Source organism: Colletes latitarsis, chromosome 3, assembly GCF_051014445.1.
Source record: "Colletes latitarsis isolate SP2378_abdomen chromosome 3, iyColLati1, whole genome shotgun sequence".
Classification (NCBI taxonomy): Eukaryota; Metazoa; Arthropoda; class Insecta; order Hymenoptera; family Colletidae; genus Colletes; species Colletes latitarsis.
Genome location: NC_135136.1, coordinates 34,336,784 through 34,354,706, shown reverse-complemented (window position 1 = coordinate 34,354,706; position 17,923 = coordinate 34,336,784). Strand labels below are relative to the sequence as shown.

At 41.9% G+C, this 17,923-nt stretch overlaps 1 protein-coding gene across 6 annotated transcripts in view; it reads left to right on the top strand.

The window, feature by feature from the left end:
• LOC143340235 (uncharacterized) overlaps positions 1 to 17,511 on the top strand; it is a 230,975-nt gene extending 213,464 nt beyond the window's left edge. For all 6 annotated transcript variants that reach the window (XM_076761946.1, XM_076761947.1, XM_076761944.1 and 3 more), the window contains 7 exons: positions 7,152 to 7,322; positions 8,473 to 8,628; positions 9,068 to 9,301; positions 9,435 to 9,664; positions 9,736 to 10,398; positions 10,466 to 10,837; positions 11,568 to 17,511. In XM_076761946.1, the coding sequence (XP_076618061.1) occupies positions 7,152 to 7,322; positions 8,473 to 8,628; positions 9,068 to 9,301; positions 9,435 to 9,664; positions 9,736 to 10,398; positions 10,466 to 10,837; positions 11,568 to 12,959 (3,218 nt within the window). In that variant the 3' untranslated portion in view covers positions 12,960 to 17,511. The remainder of the gene's footprint in view (positions 1 to 7,151; positions 7,323 to 8,472; positions 8,629 to 9,067; positions 9,302 to 9,434; positions 9,665 to 9,735; positions 10,399 to 10,465; positions 10,838 to 11,567) is intronic.
• Positions 17,512 to 17,923: the final 412 nt, after the last annotated feature.

Genomic DNA, 17,923 nt, shown 5'->3' with positions numbered 1-17,923 from the left:
ATTTGAAAATGTATCCAAGATACATGGAAAAATATAAATAATACCTTGCATCTGCGTGTAATAATAAAGCTCTATTTTTATTGCTATTAAGTAAAAGCAAGGAAATGGAATTTATTCTTAGAGTGATTAATTTAGCATTAGAATCTTTCTATATTTTAGATCATTTTTCGACCCTTTGCTTTTTGTTGAACTGGAGAATCCCAGTGGATTAATTCGACTGGAACAAGTAAGCCATTATTTTAAAGTGGACGATTTCAGGTTGGAAAGAAAAAAAAAATAATATATTCTTAAAACAGTATTCTTCAATGCATTTCAAGTATTCTAGTTCTTGCTAAATTGGAGGATTCCAGTGGATTAATTCAGCTGCGATCGTTAATTGCAAGTCTCGCTTCTGAAAAATAGAATGAAAGAAAGGGATATGTTCTTAGAATGATCATTTAGCGTTATGAAAGTTCCCTGTATTCTGCATCGTTTGTCAAATATTCTGACATTTTGTTTCTACGTTGTATCGCAGATATTAAGTTGCTTATCGTGGCGTGAATCATCGTTTGCAGTGCAACATGGCCATACCAATTTAAAAGCTGATTTAATTCGATCGATATATTTAAGAAATTGATCAAAAATAAAATTTTTAAGACTATCGAGTGCATGGGTATACGAACAAGATAAATAATAGACAAAATTAATGAGACGTTAAAGTTAATGTTCCAATTATCGATACATTGATCATTTTTTAAAAATGATTACTTTGCATGATAATTGATAATTCGACAATAATACAAGATATATTATTTCTCTTTTGTTCAATGACAAAAAATATATAGTATAATACATATTATATAGAGAAACATATTTTCTTTGCGTTGTATAAAATTTTATTTCTTTTTGTGTTTTTCTCTCTTATACTAAAAATTAATTAATATTTAGCGTTTCATGAAATTACCTAATAGATTCCAAATTTAATTAACTCTTGTATTGTTCATTCAAATAATTTTCTCTTCGATGAGTTTGATGTTTGTTTATTATATACGAGCGAGGAAAATATAAAATATAGTAGAATGTATTCGAAGTTCTTTCAATTCTCAGTGAGCACACGTAAAGTTTTTAAATCACACGTTTCGATTCAATTAATCATTTTCTTACAAGGGGCATAATTGTTTCACTATCTAGAATAACTACTGACAGCACACATTGTAATAGCTGATATAGTTCGAAGATGGACGAAATTCCTATCTAGATAATGATTTTGAATGACAAATGGAAGGTGAAAGAACGTTTATCCGTTCTTTATCGAACAGAGATAAGAATTATAATCTTGAAATAAAATAATATTTCACATTCAGTGTTTTCAGTGTTATTATTAGTTGCTGGAATCAGTGAATCCTATCGACGACTTTGTATAAAATTTCAAAAATAATAATAATAAAATGAAATGAAAGAGTCTTATTTTTATCGTGTTTATAATTCTGATATAATTCTTTCACATATTAAAACTATTATTAATTTGTACTTCTCGATGATAAAGGAAATAATATTTTTCACTTTAATAATGAAAGACAGAATCAAGAAACTTTCAAATAATTCGGCCCGAATTTGTCTCTTCGAATCGAAATAATGTACAAAAATAACGTTTCGTCCAGGCGTTGCTGGTTGATCTAAGAAAATCCAGTCACGTCGAAGGCGAGTCTCGTTGGGTCAGCCTTATTGACGAGTCTACCGGTAAAACCTGGACGAAACACCATATTATTAATCAAAAAGGATATATTATTCTACAATATTAATTTTACACATGCTAGAAGTACACTCTGATCAATTTGAAACTACTTAGATATTAAAATACCGAGTATTAGCATTTACAAGAACTTCTTGACATACTTTAAATACATGTTTTAAATTATTACTTCTATTAAAATTCATGGTTTATGGAAAATGCAGTGATAAACAATATACATATATGTATGTTTTTTTATTTTGTACGAGAAAGCTATCTTTATTAAACTCTTGTGAATAACTTTCTACGCATCAAAGACTGAGAATCGAATGCGTTAAAGCCTTGGGCCATTATCTCTGTTACTATAAACACCCAGCTCCGATTCCCGACATCGAAGTTTTAGACCTAGTCTTATAAAGACAAAGTATTTTTTAATAAACAAACGCCTCATCAGACCGTACATATCACACCTTCTATATTTATTTTATTTGCGATAATGTCCCATGTAAAAATTTAACGTTTCATCATTTTACTAATTTTCAAATACACTTTCAATCGGTGCAACTACTATCGTGGTCATCCATTGTACAGGTGTAGGGGTTAATGCTCCCAGAACACATAATTTTCTCAACTTTAAACGAAATTAATCAGCGTATCGTTGTTTCCAGCTCGGAATACAAATTTCGTAACGCCAAACGTCCGACGAATACGTTTCGTACCTACGGGGGAAAAAGTATAATCGTCTCTCTTCCCGGCACGTAGGGTCGTACGGATAATCACGAACCATGCATGGTCGGCGCTATACAGCCTAGACGCGTTTGCCCCCCGGAGTCCCTAAAAATTTTATAGTTTCCTCGCGGCACGCTCTCCCACGCGCGATGGACAAGGAAAACGTGTCGTATCGTCGAAAACGATCGACGCCACCAGCGAACGTGGTCGAGCATTAACGCGACTCGGAACACTGACTCACGTGCCGTCCTGTGTCGGCCATGAATCCTTTTGGGAATACAAATTGGACAGTTTCTCGAGGCGTCTTTCCATCGAGCGTCATGAAACGGCCGCCGTGTGACTAACGGTAACCCCATGGCGTATTCGCGAGTTACGATAGGTCTTACCAGCGTTATTTCACCGGGCTCGTACGTGGAAAGTACACGCAACCGTCACGGTTTCGTTTTCGTTCGCAACGAAACGTCCGAGCAACGGTAGCCGGCGTGCTTCGTGTCTCCTTCGATCTCCTTCAACGTTTGACCAGATTTCAATTCTTGGATCGTAATTTGCATTTGCAGGGTGGTAGATTACATGCATCGTAGGCTATATACAAAATATTACACGTCAGGATTCGATAGTTTCAGAGATACGGGTATACCTTGATAAAGCGCAACTTTCCTACCTCGATAAAACGCATCGTTGCCCTTTTTCGTTGTTTGGCGCGAGGGACGGCTCGTTACGCTTTATTTGGACTATATTAGATGAATACATGCTTCCTATGAGTGTATAGCTTAATAGATACTATAGATTCGAACCATGGTCGCAGGCTTGTGTCACTTTTAACGACTCGATTCTCAAATTATACTGGTACTTCTGTGTGTAAAGTTTTCACGATTTATGTTAACTCGAAGAAGAAGAATAAATCAAATAAATTGGGAACATTTTTGAGTGCCCAGTATATTTGTATCAGTATATAAAACCATCAATTGCTTTCGTTTAAGAAAATAAATAGAGTATTACTTCATCAATCTTCGTTTGAAGGAGTTTGTATCTTATTTTGAGAACAAAATAGGATTTTATCAAGTACCGTTGGAAGAAAAGAAAACTAACGTTTAGTTATTCGGAATGTTGTGTTCAGTTTTGTGGACTCAAACGATGTACGACTGGATGGAACTAGGGAAGCATTATCATAGATAACGCAAGAAGTATCGCGCGAGTTGCTTTCCAAGCGAGTTTCCTCGACGCGCATAAATTCGTTTCGAGTAACTTCCGCTCCTATTGTTATCGAGCGTACCCTACGCGTTTCGTGCTCTCCGCGAAACGCCCGCGAAGTATCATTTTCCCGGTGGAAAATCCTGCGTCAGCACGATGGAAATTCGACGCGAATCCGATTGATAAAGTTCGCTGAGAGTTTCTTGGGTTTCCTCCTCGCCGCTCGCGGAGAAAATTCGCGTGCAGTCGCCGCGCTGTCGGACAATTCCGAGCGAGATACCGTCGCATTCCATGACGGCCTCGTCATTCGTTCAGCGATCGTTGATGGCGTCTATGAACTCTGATGCCTCGTCCGGGAAATGCTCGAGAGAAAAGGGAAATCTGTGCTGACCTAAGTATCCGAGAATTCGTAGAATAACCGCGTATCTGGAAGATGTAATTTAAAGAAAATTTACGTTAGGGATGGCTGACGATTTGCAGAAAATTACTGTTTGAGATATCCGAAAATTTGGGGAAAATCACTGTTCAGAGAAAACTACAATATCTGTGAGTTTATGGAAAATTCAAATTTAGGATATCTAGGAAATTTCTAAGTAGATTGATAATTTATACAAAAGTTAGATATCTGAGTAATTTATTTTTCATTTGACATCTTTATTCGTGCAATAAAGTTTTCCAGAAAATCATGAATAGAATAGACCGTCGTGTAGGAAAAATATTATAAAGAAGTAATTGTAACGGAATAATCAAATGGCTAAGCGCCATAGATAAGACAAGGAAAGCAAACAAGAGGGAAGGTTTATAGCTGGCACCATAAATTGCATATCTTTAACTAATCTAAACAGAGTCTGTTTATTGGCCGAGAGACTGATATTAACTAAATTGAATATCTGGCAATTAAAACAATATTATTTGGATGGCAAATAAACTGCTTCCAGGAAAATTGTGCACATTTTGAAATTAACTAACCAATCATTTACAAAGCACAGTTTTTTTGATGTGGCTTCTTTCTCAGTATTATTATAATTTATCGAAACTTGTAATGCTTTGACGTCTTCTATTAGCACTTAGAAAACAGCGAGCAGTGTTCCAAATCTGTCGAGTCAACGGATACTCGATGATGGTTGAGCGAGCAATTAAGGAAGCTACATCGAACATCTTTATTCTAAATATTCTGCGTTTAGAAATCATCATTACCTTTCATGATGTTAAGATAAATGAACGTCTGTCCATTCCACGCGTACACACTGAATTTTTAAAGTCGATTTTCTGGAAAACCTCTGGAATTCTCGTAAGAAAGAATTGCATTCTCTGTTTTTGGCTTGTTTTCTAGTAGACTCATCCCCCTCTCTAGGACACCCATATTCACGTAAACTTACGTTGTCTTTACAACGTTCGTTCCTGTAACTCGTTTATTTCTTACTCCACTTACAGTTATATAACATGTGTTGGTCTATGTATTTACTTGATTTGCTCGCAACGAGGTTCCACGCTCCAAATTAAACACGATCTTGACACTAATTCACAAATAATTGATCACCTCGGATAAGCTGCACTCGTTCGTGCTTGTACACGATTGTACGACTTATTTAGGTTTATATAGCGCGAATTACGTGTACCCTCGAGCAAAGTGTAAAAGTGTAAAAGATTGAGAGCCTACGCGAGTGCCTTTAGTTGCACTCGCGACGAAACGACCGACGCCTTCGCGCGTGTCCCAGGAATTTCATTCTTAATCGGTGTCTGGTAATTGCGATTCGTATTATGAAAAGAGGGCGAATCCTCGAAGCGCGTAGCTCGCTAGAGAAACGATCATGCTAATAATAATTCTCGGGGGAAAGAATATACTGACCCATCGAGACGACTGACAATGCGAGAAAAACAATCTGATGGAATTGAACAATTTTTTATCAGGTTGTTCGAAAATTTCTTCGTGATTGTCGTTTGCCATTAGTATTCTATTAAAGTAACGTTAGAAATAATTTTAGACATAAAACACACGCAAGACACGCGTAGATAGATTAAAATGCGTTTTTCTGGTTTTTGAATTAATCAAATTCAAATCAAATTAACGGGTTCTGTGTATCCATCGTTAATCGTACTCGTGGCAGTTTAGGTAATATATTGTACCGCACTCACGACCATGAAGAATTATTACTTTCCTTAACAAATTGCTTTCCATTTAATATTGTCGAGGAATATAATTACTAGATATTTATTTAATAAGAAATATGCCTAACAGCACGGAACGCTTAATTAAGGCTTAATGCAAGAGTACAAAGTACTATGTTATCGCAATATCTGCTTATGGAATAGTGAGTTATATTATTTTATTATTTAAATATACGTGATTTTGTTTGTAAAAAACCTCGTAACTTTAGCAATGTTTGAAGAACAGTTGTACAACCATTTAAATAATATCGCTCGGTCGAAGAAATTGTTCGTTCCCTGTTGCTTTGACGCGTACAAGCTAATATCGTTAATTATCGTAACGAAGTTGGTATTATCACGTGCGGGTAACGATCCGCGATAATTATTACGCTGCGCAGTATATGCACACGCAAAGAAGAATGTTAAGATCGTTGGTTCTTACGCTATACCTTCGATTTCATGTACGATTTTTCCTCAAAGATTCTTTCGACGTCGAGAGATTAAAGACTGGATACATTTTTATCTACATAATAATTTCGAATAACAAACAACAGGTAAACGACTGTTTGTTCGTCAAAGGGTAAATGGAAATAGAAATATCAAACATAGAATTAAATATTTCAAGACGAATGAATACAAATTTAATTGTTGGTGTGACTCTTTTTTGGTAATCTATTATTCGAATAAATCTTTGCCCATCATTTTCAAAATTGTACTTGTCAACATTCTCACACAATTTTGATACCGTCTATACTCACGTTTATACCGAACAAAATGGTGTACAGTTTCTTCAGTTTAGATAAGCAGATATTTTCGACAATTTTAAATATTTTTATCAGAAAAAAAATTGTGTAATACGATAATGTCATAGTTTCTTTTTCTTTTTGATTCGAAAGACCGCGTACAAAACTGTCGTCGAGACTAGAGTAGATCCTTAAGGCGATACAGGTCTGTAAATAAATGGTCGGTCAGTTTACGCGGACGAACGATCTGCGGTTTCAATTAAAGTCGTTCGTTTCTTGGTCACTCAAGGACTTTCGCCGAGTTGCACGAGGTCAGGTACACGAGCCACGGATCGGAGGCCTCGTTTCACGTTCGAGGAACAAGCGATCGGTCGGCGTGCGGTTACCAGATGACTGTACAATCGTACGGGCAATTAGCGCGGAACTGGTTTCATCGACGGATCCGTTCATAATTCGCGTCGACCATTACCAGCTTCCAAGAGATCGCGATCTTCCGAGGGGCGGCACGGTCCTCCGCGTCTCTGGAAGCAAGAAAGTTGCACGACGCGCCACACTTTTACTTTACCGCTTCATTTTTTTTTTCTCTTGTCGAACCGTTTCGCTAATTGCCCCCTTTGCTTTCGTTACAGACTCCCAAGATGTCGATCTCGATGCCATCCTCGGCGAACTGTGCGTCCTGGAGCGACGCTGCGACGGCGACATCGCCGCTACGCCTGCACCGGACTCTCAGAGGCAGGTTCGACCCAATAGCACCAGGATCACGGCTGGCGACAATACCGATATCGGCAAAAACGAAGGAGGTAATTCGTCAACTCGTAAAAATCACCTTGCATAGCGTATTTGTTAAGTTAGTCGAGGGAATTTTGACAAATTTAATCGTACAACACGTGTAGAATAATTCAAATCTAACTTTAATCTACTGATAACGATACCTACTCCTCACCATGCAACTAATTTATTTTTATTTTTTTCTTATTTAACGTCTGCAAAAATATAACACCGATTTTTGCGGTGGATCGTTGTCTTACCGCCTAGTTCTTTCACCTATTTTATCTAAAGCTGTTTGAGACGAGGACGTTGAGAAGGCCTTGGAATCAATGAAAGGAAATTAATTCCTCATGATTGAGCGAGAAAAAAACACGAGTTCAATGTTTTATCGCGCAAGATCATGCAACATTAGGAACACGTAACAATCTAGGAAGTACGTCTTATCAGAACAGATGTTCAAACATTAAACTTTCCAACTGTAGATAAGATGTACCTCCAAGATTGCCATTTTATGTACTTCTAATCTCGACTAACTTTGCACAATAATAGCTGGTATCGTTAGCAAGACCAACGATTAGTCGTAAACGATTTATTAAAATTTTAATAAAAGTAAATTAGAATAGAATTTCGATAGACCTCTGTTTTTTATTATACACAGAACATATATTAAAAAACCGTAAAATAATAATAGCGATACACGTACTATTCTATTTAAAAAAAAAACAAAATTAACGTTGAGGTTATTTTAATGAAATACAGATTAAATAAGCAGAATCCAAACTCCGTTACGGTTCGATTACAGCTTCTAAACAAATGCACATTCCAACATTTTGAACATGAAAATTCGCCCAAGTCGAATTCAATGCGTAAGTTGCAATTCCGTAGATTGCATCGCTGGAACGTTACGCTTGGGTTCACCGACTTTTATAAATACACCGTTTAACTAGTCTGGTATGCACCGGGTGCCTAAGCGAACGTTATAAAACGTTAATTGTCTGGTTTCGCACAGTAGCCCTTGCAGAGAATATAGGTAGGTGGATATACCTGTGTTCTCTGTCAGTATAAATTTTGTTATCGGTACCTACACCGTAGAATATTTATTGAATTAGGTTAGTTGAAACAGCTGGCGTTCCTCGTGTATCGCGGGCTTTCTTCAACGACCGTGATGAATATTTGTTTCAGCTATGCGCACCGATAGTCCAGACAATGACAGCGCATTTTCGGACACGGTGTCGATGTTGTCCAGCGAGAGTTCCGCGAGCAGCAGCGGCTCTGGGCACAAACCACCTCAGACCGCCATGCACACAGCCCCTCAGTCACAGTCACACCAACTTATGGGTGAGTGTCAACTTCCAAATCGTTAATCGTCAAATTCAACCACGCTTTAGAATTCGTCGAACAGATTTCGTTTCAAAAACATCGAATACAGGTTAACGTATTGAGCATGACGCTCGAGGTTTGCATCTTTTTAAATTATACATCACATTTTTATGTGAAATTAGAGCTTTGTGACGTTTATTCGATCGAGGAGGTCTAGTTTTACTTGTTAATCGCGACATATTTTCAAATTTTATTTAATAAGCGTCTCGAAAAGATTTGAGATTTTGCGAATTAGTCGATTCTCCGCCTCCCCTGGGAGGTAAAATGCTTCAGTTTGTCTCTCGAGCGTATCTCCGTGTCTAAAATTATGAACCGAAGCGTTCCGAAATCGAATAAGACGCGTCGCTGCTTCGGCTGGAATAACTGTTTTGACGATAATTCGATTTTCCGTTACAAGACGCTGCGAGCAGAGTCAAGGCAGAGAAAATCCGATTGGCGCTGGAGAAGATGCGCGAGGCTAGCGTTCAGAAACTCTTCATCAAAGCCTTCACGTTGGACGGGAGCGGGAAAAGTTTACTCGTGGACGAGGGAATGAGCGTGGCTCACGTGTGCAGGCTGCTTGCAGACAAGAACCACGTGCCAATGGATCCTAAATGGGCCGTAGTCGAGCATCTGCCTGATCTCTTCATGGGTAAGTTGATCGATGAACGTTGATTGCAACTCTGGGTTCCATATTTTTTCAAGTCATAGTACAAAGTATTATTATTTTACAGTGCACTCAACAGCTCCATTACGAATATTATTTATACGATTTTTATTCGCAGAAAGGGTATACGAGGATCACGAGCTGCTGGTAGAGAACCTCTTACTATGGACAAGAGACTCCAAGAACAAATTGCTTTTCGTCGAGAGGCCCGACAAAACTCAGCTGTTTTTTACCCCGGAGAGATTCCTTTTGGGCCCAACCGACAGAAGCAGCGGCGAGTACGACGATCACTCTCGTAACATTCTCTTGGAGGAGTTCTTCGCCAGCAGCAACGTCGGTGTACCCGAGGTAATTAGCCTCCGAAGATAATTTTCCAACACCAGTGGAATCGTCTAACGGATCTTTAACTTTAATTGTAGGTCGAGGGACCACTGTATTTGAAGTCGGATAGCAAGAAGGGCTGGAAGAAGTACCATTTCATCCTGCGAGCGTCCGGTCTTTACTATTCGCCGAAAGAGAAGGCTCGCGCCGCGAGTAATCTAGTTTGTCTGGCAACATTCGACGTGAATCAGATCTACTACGGGGTCGGCTGGAAGAAGAAGTACAAAGCACCGACGGACTTCTGTTTCGCCGTGAAGCATCCCAGACTGCAGCAACCGAAGTCGACGAAGTACATAAAGTTTCTCTGTGCGGAGGACAACGCTTCCTTGGAGCGATGGATGGTCGGGATCAGGGTAGCCAAGTACGGCAGACAGCTGATGGAGAATTACAGGACCCTCGTGGACGAATTGGCGCAGGAGGATCTGGACATGCTGGCCCACGCGAGATCGTGTTCCGTCAGCTCGATCGCTGTACCGCCTCAGAGCCAGGCTCACTACAACACCAGCAACGACAATGCTCGACAGTTCACGGAGAATTCCCGGCACAGCGTGGAGTCTGCCAACGCCAGACAGTACGATGGCCAGAGGCAGAGTTACAATCCCGAGCAACGACAGAGCTACAACAACGACGGAAGGTTGAGCAGAGCCAGCAGCTCGAGTTCGAGCGGGTGTTTGTCGGATGGAGCACCCAGTAGCTGCGAGGTAATTGTCCAACGTTGTCATTGTTCGTTCGTAGAAAGTTTAGCTCACGTTTTGTTTTGTGCGACAGGTGGCTTTCGAGTGTGGCGAGTTTCCAACGGGAACGATAAAGAGGAAACCGTCGATGAACCCGAAGCTGCCTCTAACGTCCATCACCAGACAGCTGAAGGAAGTGGGTGAGACCGTTCGAGACGAGCCAGACTCTTGTCCAAGCCCCACGAGTTCAGGATCCGGCACGTTGACCAGAAGACACAGTCGAAGAAGGAGCGGTACAGACTCTGACGGTTCTGGAACGTTAAAAAGACATCACCGATCTGGCAACGCGACTCCAGTTAGCCCGGTACCGCCTGGCACGCCGGTCAGGGAAAGAGCAAGTCCTATGGGGTATAACAGAGAGTCTCAGGAATCGAAGACACCAACGAGCCCTATTCCATCGTGCATGGTATGTATTGCTTCTGAGTACAGTTGCGGCGCCTGCCAGCAGAGGGCTACGCTTTCTCGCAAGTACTCGATCGATCGTCTGTTCTTATATCCCGATGGAAATTTTCCGACCAGATATGCGTGAAAGATTCGTAAATTAATTAAAATGAGGTGACAAGTTTGAATACTTTTTAACATTTAATGATGGGAATTTGGAATACCTTTCCAAGCATTCTGTAAAACATTTCAGATAATATTGTTTAGATACATCGTATTACAATATCGTATTCTTTAGATTTGCCCATTTTGCACGCCTTGTTTGCAGGAACAGTTTTCAGTCAAGTTTCTTTGCAGTACTGAGCTTTGTCACAAATTACTCGACTTTTATACTAGTTTTTCGAACAAAATGTGGTCTATATGGCCTAGGGTAATAATCACCCTTAATTATCTAGCATCTGCCCAAATTTCAGTACCAGCATTCGGTAGGGTTTAATAGTTTATCATCACTCATATAGCTAAAAGCACTTCGATAAAGTAATTTTAATTAATTATTATAAGATTTTCCGATGGTATAAACAGACATTACAGCGAGAGAAACTATCATAAAATTGAATGAACAACGAATAAGTTGCCACTTTATAACTTTCAGTCGTGTTAAATTGTGTTCTTGAAAAAAAGAAAGGTGGTCGGAAACTTTCCATTGGCAGTGTATACACTTCTTCCCGGCATCTAAACACAATGATGTTTTATAGATGGATTCGATCACTTCGTTACCGCCGCCACCGTCACCGTCGAGAGTGGTGGAGGAGACAGAATCCGACAGCGAGCCTCTTCCTCCGCCCCCGCCAGAAATGTTCCGTTCTAACCTGTCTCTGGACTCGCTGCCGCCGCCTCCAGCACCCGGTGAGATCCCAGTGTGCAACACGCCGGAGCTTTCCGGGTCGTCGTTGAGCCTCGCGTCGCTCCCGCCACCCCCAAGTCCCCTGGTAGGCGAGACAGGGACGATCCGTCGCGCAAGACCGAAACAATCCACGCCAACGAACTCGATCACCCCCGAGAACACGCCCACGCACACGCCGTCGAGGCAGTCGAACAACCAGCAAATGTACTCGAACGCGAATAGCTCGCTCCAAAACAATTCAACGGTACAGAATAACCAGAACTACAATCCTAACATGCAGAACGCTCATCACGCGAGCAACGCGTCAAACTCGGTGTCCTCTCCGCCCAGCTCATACCCGGGGTCCAGCGCCAGTACGCCCACCTACGCTCCCAGTTCGCCAGGGTTCGCGTCGCCGCCGCCGTTCGTTCCTCCGCCGGCTTACGGGTCCCAGCAGCAGCACAACGCCTCCCAGAGCCTGACGAGGCAGAACTCGAAGCCGGAACCGATGTACGGGACGCACCAGGTGCACCAACACAACACTATTCAGCCGATCAGGCCAAATCCGAACATGGACACCGTGCGACGAAGCGCCATGAAGCAGACCTCGGGCCACTACGCTGCCCCGCCGTATCTGGCGGAGCTGAAGGCCGCCTCGAGTCCGCAGCCTCAGCGTAGGGTGACCATCCAGGAGCCCCCAACGTCGCCCAAGTCCAAGACGGGCACCGGGAAGAAGATCACGTTCAACCTTCCGCCTCAGCAGGAGCCTGGAAGCCCTGCTCTGCCGCAGAGGAAACCCATGCCACCCAGGAGATCCGACAGCACGAGGCTCACGTCCCCCAAGAAGCTCGCTGCCTCAGACCAGGCTCCTCCCGGCGACTTCCTCAAGGATCTCCAGCGAGTGATGAGGAAAAAGTGGCAGGTGGCGCAGAAGTGCAAGCTAGACTCGACGACCACCCCCCACGAAGTCCTCGGTTTCCGCGATCCACCTCCAGCCGTGGCGGACTACAGGGAAACGAACGTGTCGAACTGGGTGCAGGAGCACTACGGGGCCGACAATCTCTACGAGAACGTGTACGCGACGGATCCCCACGCGCCCGTGGAGTACGCATCCAGCCCCGCCAGACAGTCGACGGTCAGATTCGCGGACGAGAATCGCAGCATGAACATCGTGAACGCGATCGCGAGCAAACGAAGGCCACCGCCACCGCCCCCGAAGAGGGCAGAGACCACGCATCTGACCACCACCAGAGCGATGCACTGACAATAGCAGATAATCCAGCCCCATCCCGAAAGGCGATGGTATTGCTGTCTGTGCAGCTGGTGGAAGGATTAAGGGCGGAGGAGGAATTCGCTTTGTTCTGTGATTTTGGTCGCCGTTTTCGAGGTCCTGGCGTCGAGTTATCGTCCTTCGCGTCGCCGTGCACCGCCGTTCAAACCCGGGGGACGTCCAGGGAATAGAGAAAAGGGGATTTCGACGATCGTCGAAGATCAACCGTACGTTCGCGATGGGGGGAACAGAGCTCTGTTGGAAACACTTTTATCTATCCAACGGCCGCGAGCCCCGTCAATAGGATAATCGATGTAAATTTAGAATTTCGAGGATGAAAGTCTGATCGGATACTGCCAATAAACGATCGTTAGGGAATTTTTTTAGCGAGAACGTCGCGGATAATCCGGAGGCTGCTGACACCGAGGGTCCCGATGTGAAACATCAAATCTCAGCGCCCGGTTCGTCGACGGCCATTCAACTAGAGCGTAAGGGAAACACTGCCGCACATATTGAGGATGTGATATATAAGTCTTAAGCTCCCATTTTTGTTTACGCGTCGCGTTCCGGACGGAGCAAATTGCATCTAAGGTCGCTGTTAGGGTGCATCCTCGACGGAACGGACGTTCTCGCGTGTTTTTCCATTCGGATGGAACAACCGTAGAGACCGGGGATATGTAGTTAGAGTCTGCAACACGAGCTTGATGGAAACACGCGAGAAGAACTGCGTTTTTTTAAAAATCCTCGTACATAGGTGTGCATGTATATAAATGAAACACATATGAGCGTTTATATCAATATATCGACTTTGATGCTGTATGTTTAGACGATAACGATTCGAACTATCCTCTGCGACGCGGACACGATGACGCTTAACGCGATGGACCTCGAGCGAACGCCCACGCGCGGCTCCCGTTAGCTATCGCTTCTCCTAACGCGAGAGATCTCGTTTACGCCATTCTCATCTTATTTTCGTTCCCGTTTTCGCTGGCATTTCGTTCGGATCGAATCAACGCGCCAAAAGGCTTCGAGTAAAGCTGATAGAATTTTGATATCACGCGTCGTGTTCTGGGACGATCAATACACGCACGAGTCGAAAACGACCATTATATTCGAGCAGGTTTTAACTCTCGATCGCTTCCGCTGGTCCGTTCGAATGTAAATAAACGCTGCTTGGATTTATAACGATTTTACAAGCGGAACGAACCCCGGACGATTCGGTGCACTTTGATCGTTTGTCCACGATACCAACGATGCTCCAAACGAGGGTAACGTTTCGCGTCGGATATTCACACTACTTTTTCTACACCAAGGATACGCGAAAAGAAAGGAGGGACTCTGAAGGAAACAGCATTCTTGAGCTGCCATTTGCACAATGGAATTTTCAGCAACGATCGAAGGCCTGAATCCTGAATACTGAATTCCTCAATCCTGAATCCCGAATCCTGACTCTTTTGTACCCACGAATTTCTACCGAGTTTCACGCGTCCTCCTTCGAGGACATCGAAGACGCCCCCGTCGCGTTCGAGAGGAGTCTCGCCGAGTCCAGGTGGTTTTTACAAGCGTTAAGGATACCGGGGGACCCGAGATGCGATATTTTCTACTACCCAATTTTGATAGAAGCTAGACGCTCGTAGGGAGATTACTCAATGCCTCTCTCGACGTGCTCGTTTCTAATCGATCACACGCGGACACGCGAGACCCCTGCGACGGAGGAACCTACACGCGTACGACGATCCCGTGGATCATCGACGCCGATTTAAATGTAACTTGTAATTGTCTGCCGTGCGCGCGGTCCAATCAAACTGAACCAATAATAGTAAACGGTAATAATATTGCTAACGAATATACGTTTTTTTGGGACTAATGTATCGATCTTATGGAATCTTGATCGCTGTCTTTTACGATAAGCTCGTTTATACGACGAACCGTCCGGCAGGCTTTTCCTCGCCCGGGACGATCGGTTCGACGACAAACTGCCGCCACGATGGAGGGTTTCTTAACGCGAACGTTCGAGAAATTGTTCACGATTTGGAATCGTCGACGGAAGAGGGAATCGTTTTTGGTCCCTGTTCGAGGATCGAAAGAGCGACGGAGAATGAAGTCGTTGCTCGGTTCTAATTCAACGTTAATAAGAGAGAAAATGTTCTGTTGCTCGTGGATAGAAAGGGTAGTAGACAGTCGATCGACACGCAGTTCTAACGAAAAGGAATTTTTAACCTTTAACAATATATTGTTGGAGAATGAAAACACGGGGGAAAGAGACACGTGTCCTGATTCAACGTGAACCGAAAGAAATTGTTAACATTGAGTGAACGATGAGTGTACCATGATAGAACGTCGACAAACAGGAATTTTTAACCTCCGTTCCAGATTCGAGAGAGTAATAGAGAATAGGGTAACGTTCGTTTCCCTAGGGTAATAGGGAACATTTTATTTTCCCCGTATTCTATCGAATTTAATATTCGGTTTTCGAATAGAGTAAATTTCGTTGAAATTTGAATTCTCAACGTTGTCTGCGAACGAACAGAGTAATAGGAAATAGGACGATGTACGCGTTCAGAGCGAACGCCCCCGCAGCGAGGAATTTTCTGTCAATGCTTTGTAACCCAGTCGAGTTGGACGATATTTCAAGCGTTTGTATTATTTGTAAGATTTGATTTATTTATTTCGCGTTCTGTGTATAATTATTATTCTGAAACGGTAGTACAAATGTTGAATGAATAAAAGGGGCGCGTAGAAGCGAAAATACAGTTGTGCATCTTGATTTGACGCGTAAAGATCCGTTGCCGCGAACGAAGCTTCTTAGAAATAACTAAAGTTGTAATAAATAAAATCTTTAGCTGACAGGCTGGGTTACAGAGGGTTGGCTACCTTATGCTTTTATTCAAATTTTGAGGCCTCTTTTCAATATTATCTTACTTTCGTCCTGCGACATTTAATCTGTACATTTTTAGTAAACATAACGTGACATAATTTTGGGTAATAACTTCGAGAAGAATTGTGTTCTGGGTACCCAACGCCAGCGACTGCGAATTCGAACTTTTACGTATCGTTTTACGTAACGCTACTAAAACGAGACCTAGTGGACAGAGTGTTTCATAAAATATGGTCACGACTTTGGGCTGGAATACGCTACACGAAGATAATAAAGAAAGTTTCTATATAAACACTTGTTCCATCTTTTTTTTCTTCGATTTCGTTTTCAGCGTGTCAAACCGAGCGTAATTTTCTCGTTTAGAACAGTGTAAGTAAAAAGTGTTTGAAAGCTTGATCGAACAACGACTATTATTAAAATAGTTTCACGCGAACCTTGATTGCCTTGGTGCACAGAAGTTTGTCCCCATTTTATGAAACATGCTGCGGGGACGACGATAGAAAGCATAGCAACGGAAAATAAACGGATGCAATCTTGATAATGTATTTATTGTCACAGGGAAATTCCTCGAGATTTTTTAATATCAATACTAAAAAAAAAAAGATCCATTGATGACTCTGACTTTTTCTATTATCCTGTCAATCGATGCTCCATCGCGAAGACTCTTACTTTTTCCGAAGCTTGCGTTCGTTGATTTTTCGTTCCCTTTTTCCTCGAATATTCGCGCGAAGAGCGCGCCACGTGGCTCTAGTTTTCAAGAATTTTGTACGAGAAAACAACTCCTTTTTGTACTCTTACCGATTAAGGAATCTCATCGAGCCGAACTCGGAAAATAATCGCGCTCGATCGCTCGAAACTCGCGCGACGCTGGAGTTATCGACTTGAAATATCGAGAATTGAATCGGGAAAATTCGTAGCGACTTGAAGTCGCTGGTCATTGCCAGAAAGAGAGAAAGAGAGAGAGAGAGAGAAAGAATGCGAGAGACGGAAGATGATTGTAATAAATCGATCGCCGTGTCGTTAACCACGATCACGAAAGAATTATGTTTATGTGTATCGTACCTATCTTTTCTTTCTCCGATCGAGTATACCCTGTGTTGTACGTACGTTTTTTGTAAATATTGTAACGAACGCGTTAGTGCAAGGAGGAAAATTATCGTCGCGGGAAACACGCCCGCGATCGATTCAATTAATATAAAAGAAAAAAAAAAACGCACTATATTTGTGACGACGGGGAAACGAGACTTTCGTTTTCCTTTTTCTTTTCGATTTTTCGTTTCTGTCGCGTCACAGTCGAAGGACGCGCCCAATATATTGGCGAGAAAAAAAAGGAAAAAAAAAACAAACCGGAAATCCAATCTTGCGAACGGTGCTCCAATCGCGTTTCGTTTAACGGACGCGACCCTTTGGATACTATGTTTGCATCTTATCGATTAATTTCTTTCTTTTTTTTAAGTATAGTTTAGAGTTAGATCCGTTTAATGGTTGTTTCTTTTCATTCGACTATTGCGACGTTAAAATTGCGACAATACCGTTTAATTCTTGGAGAACCTATCTCGACGCCATTTGTTTGGGTATGACACCGGGTGGAAAAACAAACAAAAATAAGAAATGCGCAGCAGTTGAAATATTATAGGTATTATATTCATGTTTTTATGTAAATAAATTTTTGGTATATTTCAATGATCGTCGACTGTCATTGAGCGATACCTTCTCATCCCTATTATACTTAAACCGACGGGTTATAATTTTCATTAAATTCTTTCCGAGAAGATTTATTTTTGTATTTTTGTATTTTTGTTGAACAGGTGTCATTTGATACGGAACTCGTTCAGAACCTCGTAGCCTGATTTATAATTAACATTTCATAAAATTAAATAGTCCTTTGCATCAGAGAATATAGTGCAATTGAACAAAAATTTCACATCGATTTAGAATTTCCTATTAATAATTTTGCAATCACATCGAATGTAATACTGTTTCACTCTAGCTGTATACCCTATTCTAATCTTATTTTATTATTTATATTAAGTTTTCGTAGCTGTGTCTTTCCCCGCAGGTGTTCAATGTATTATATTTG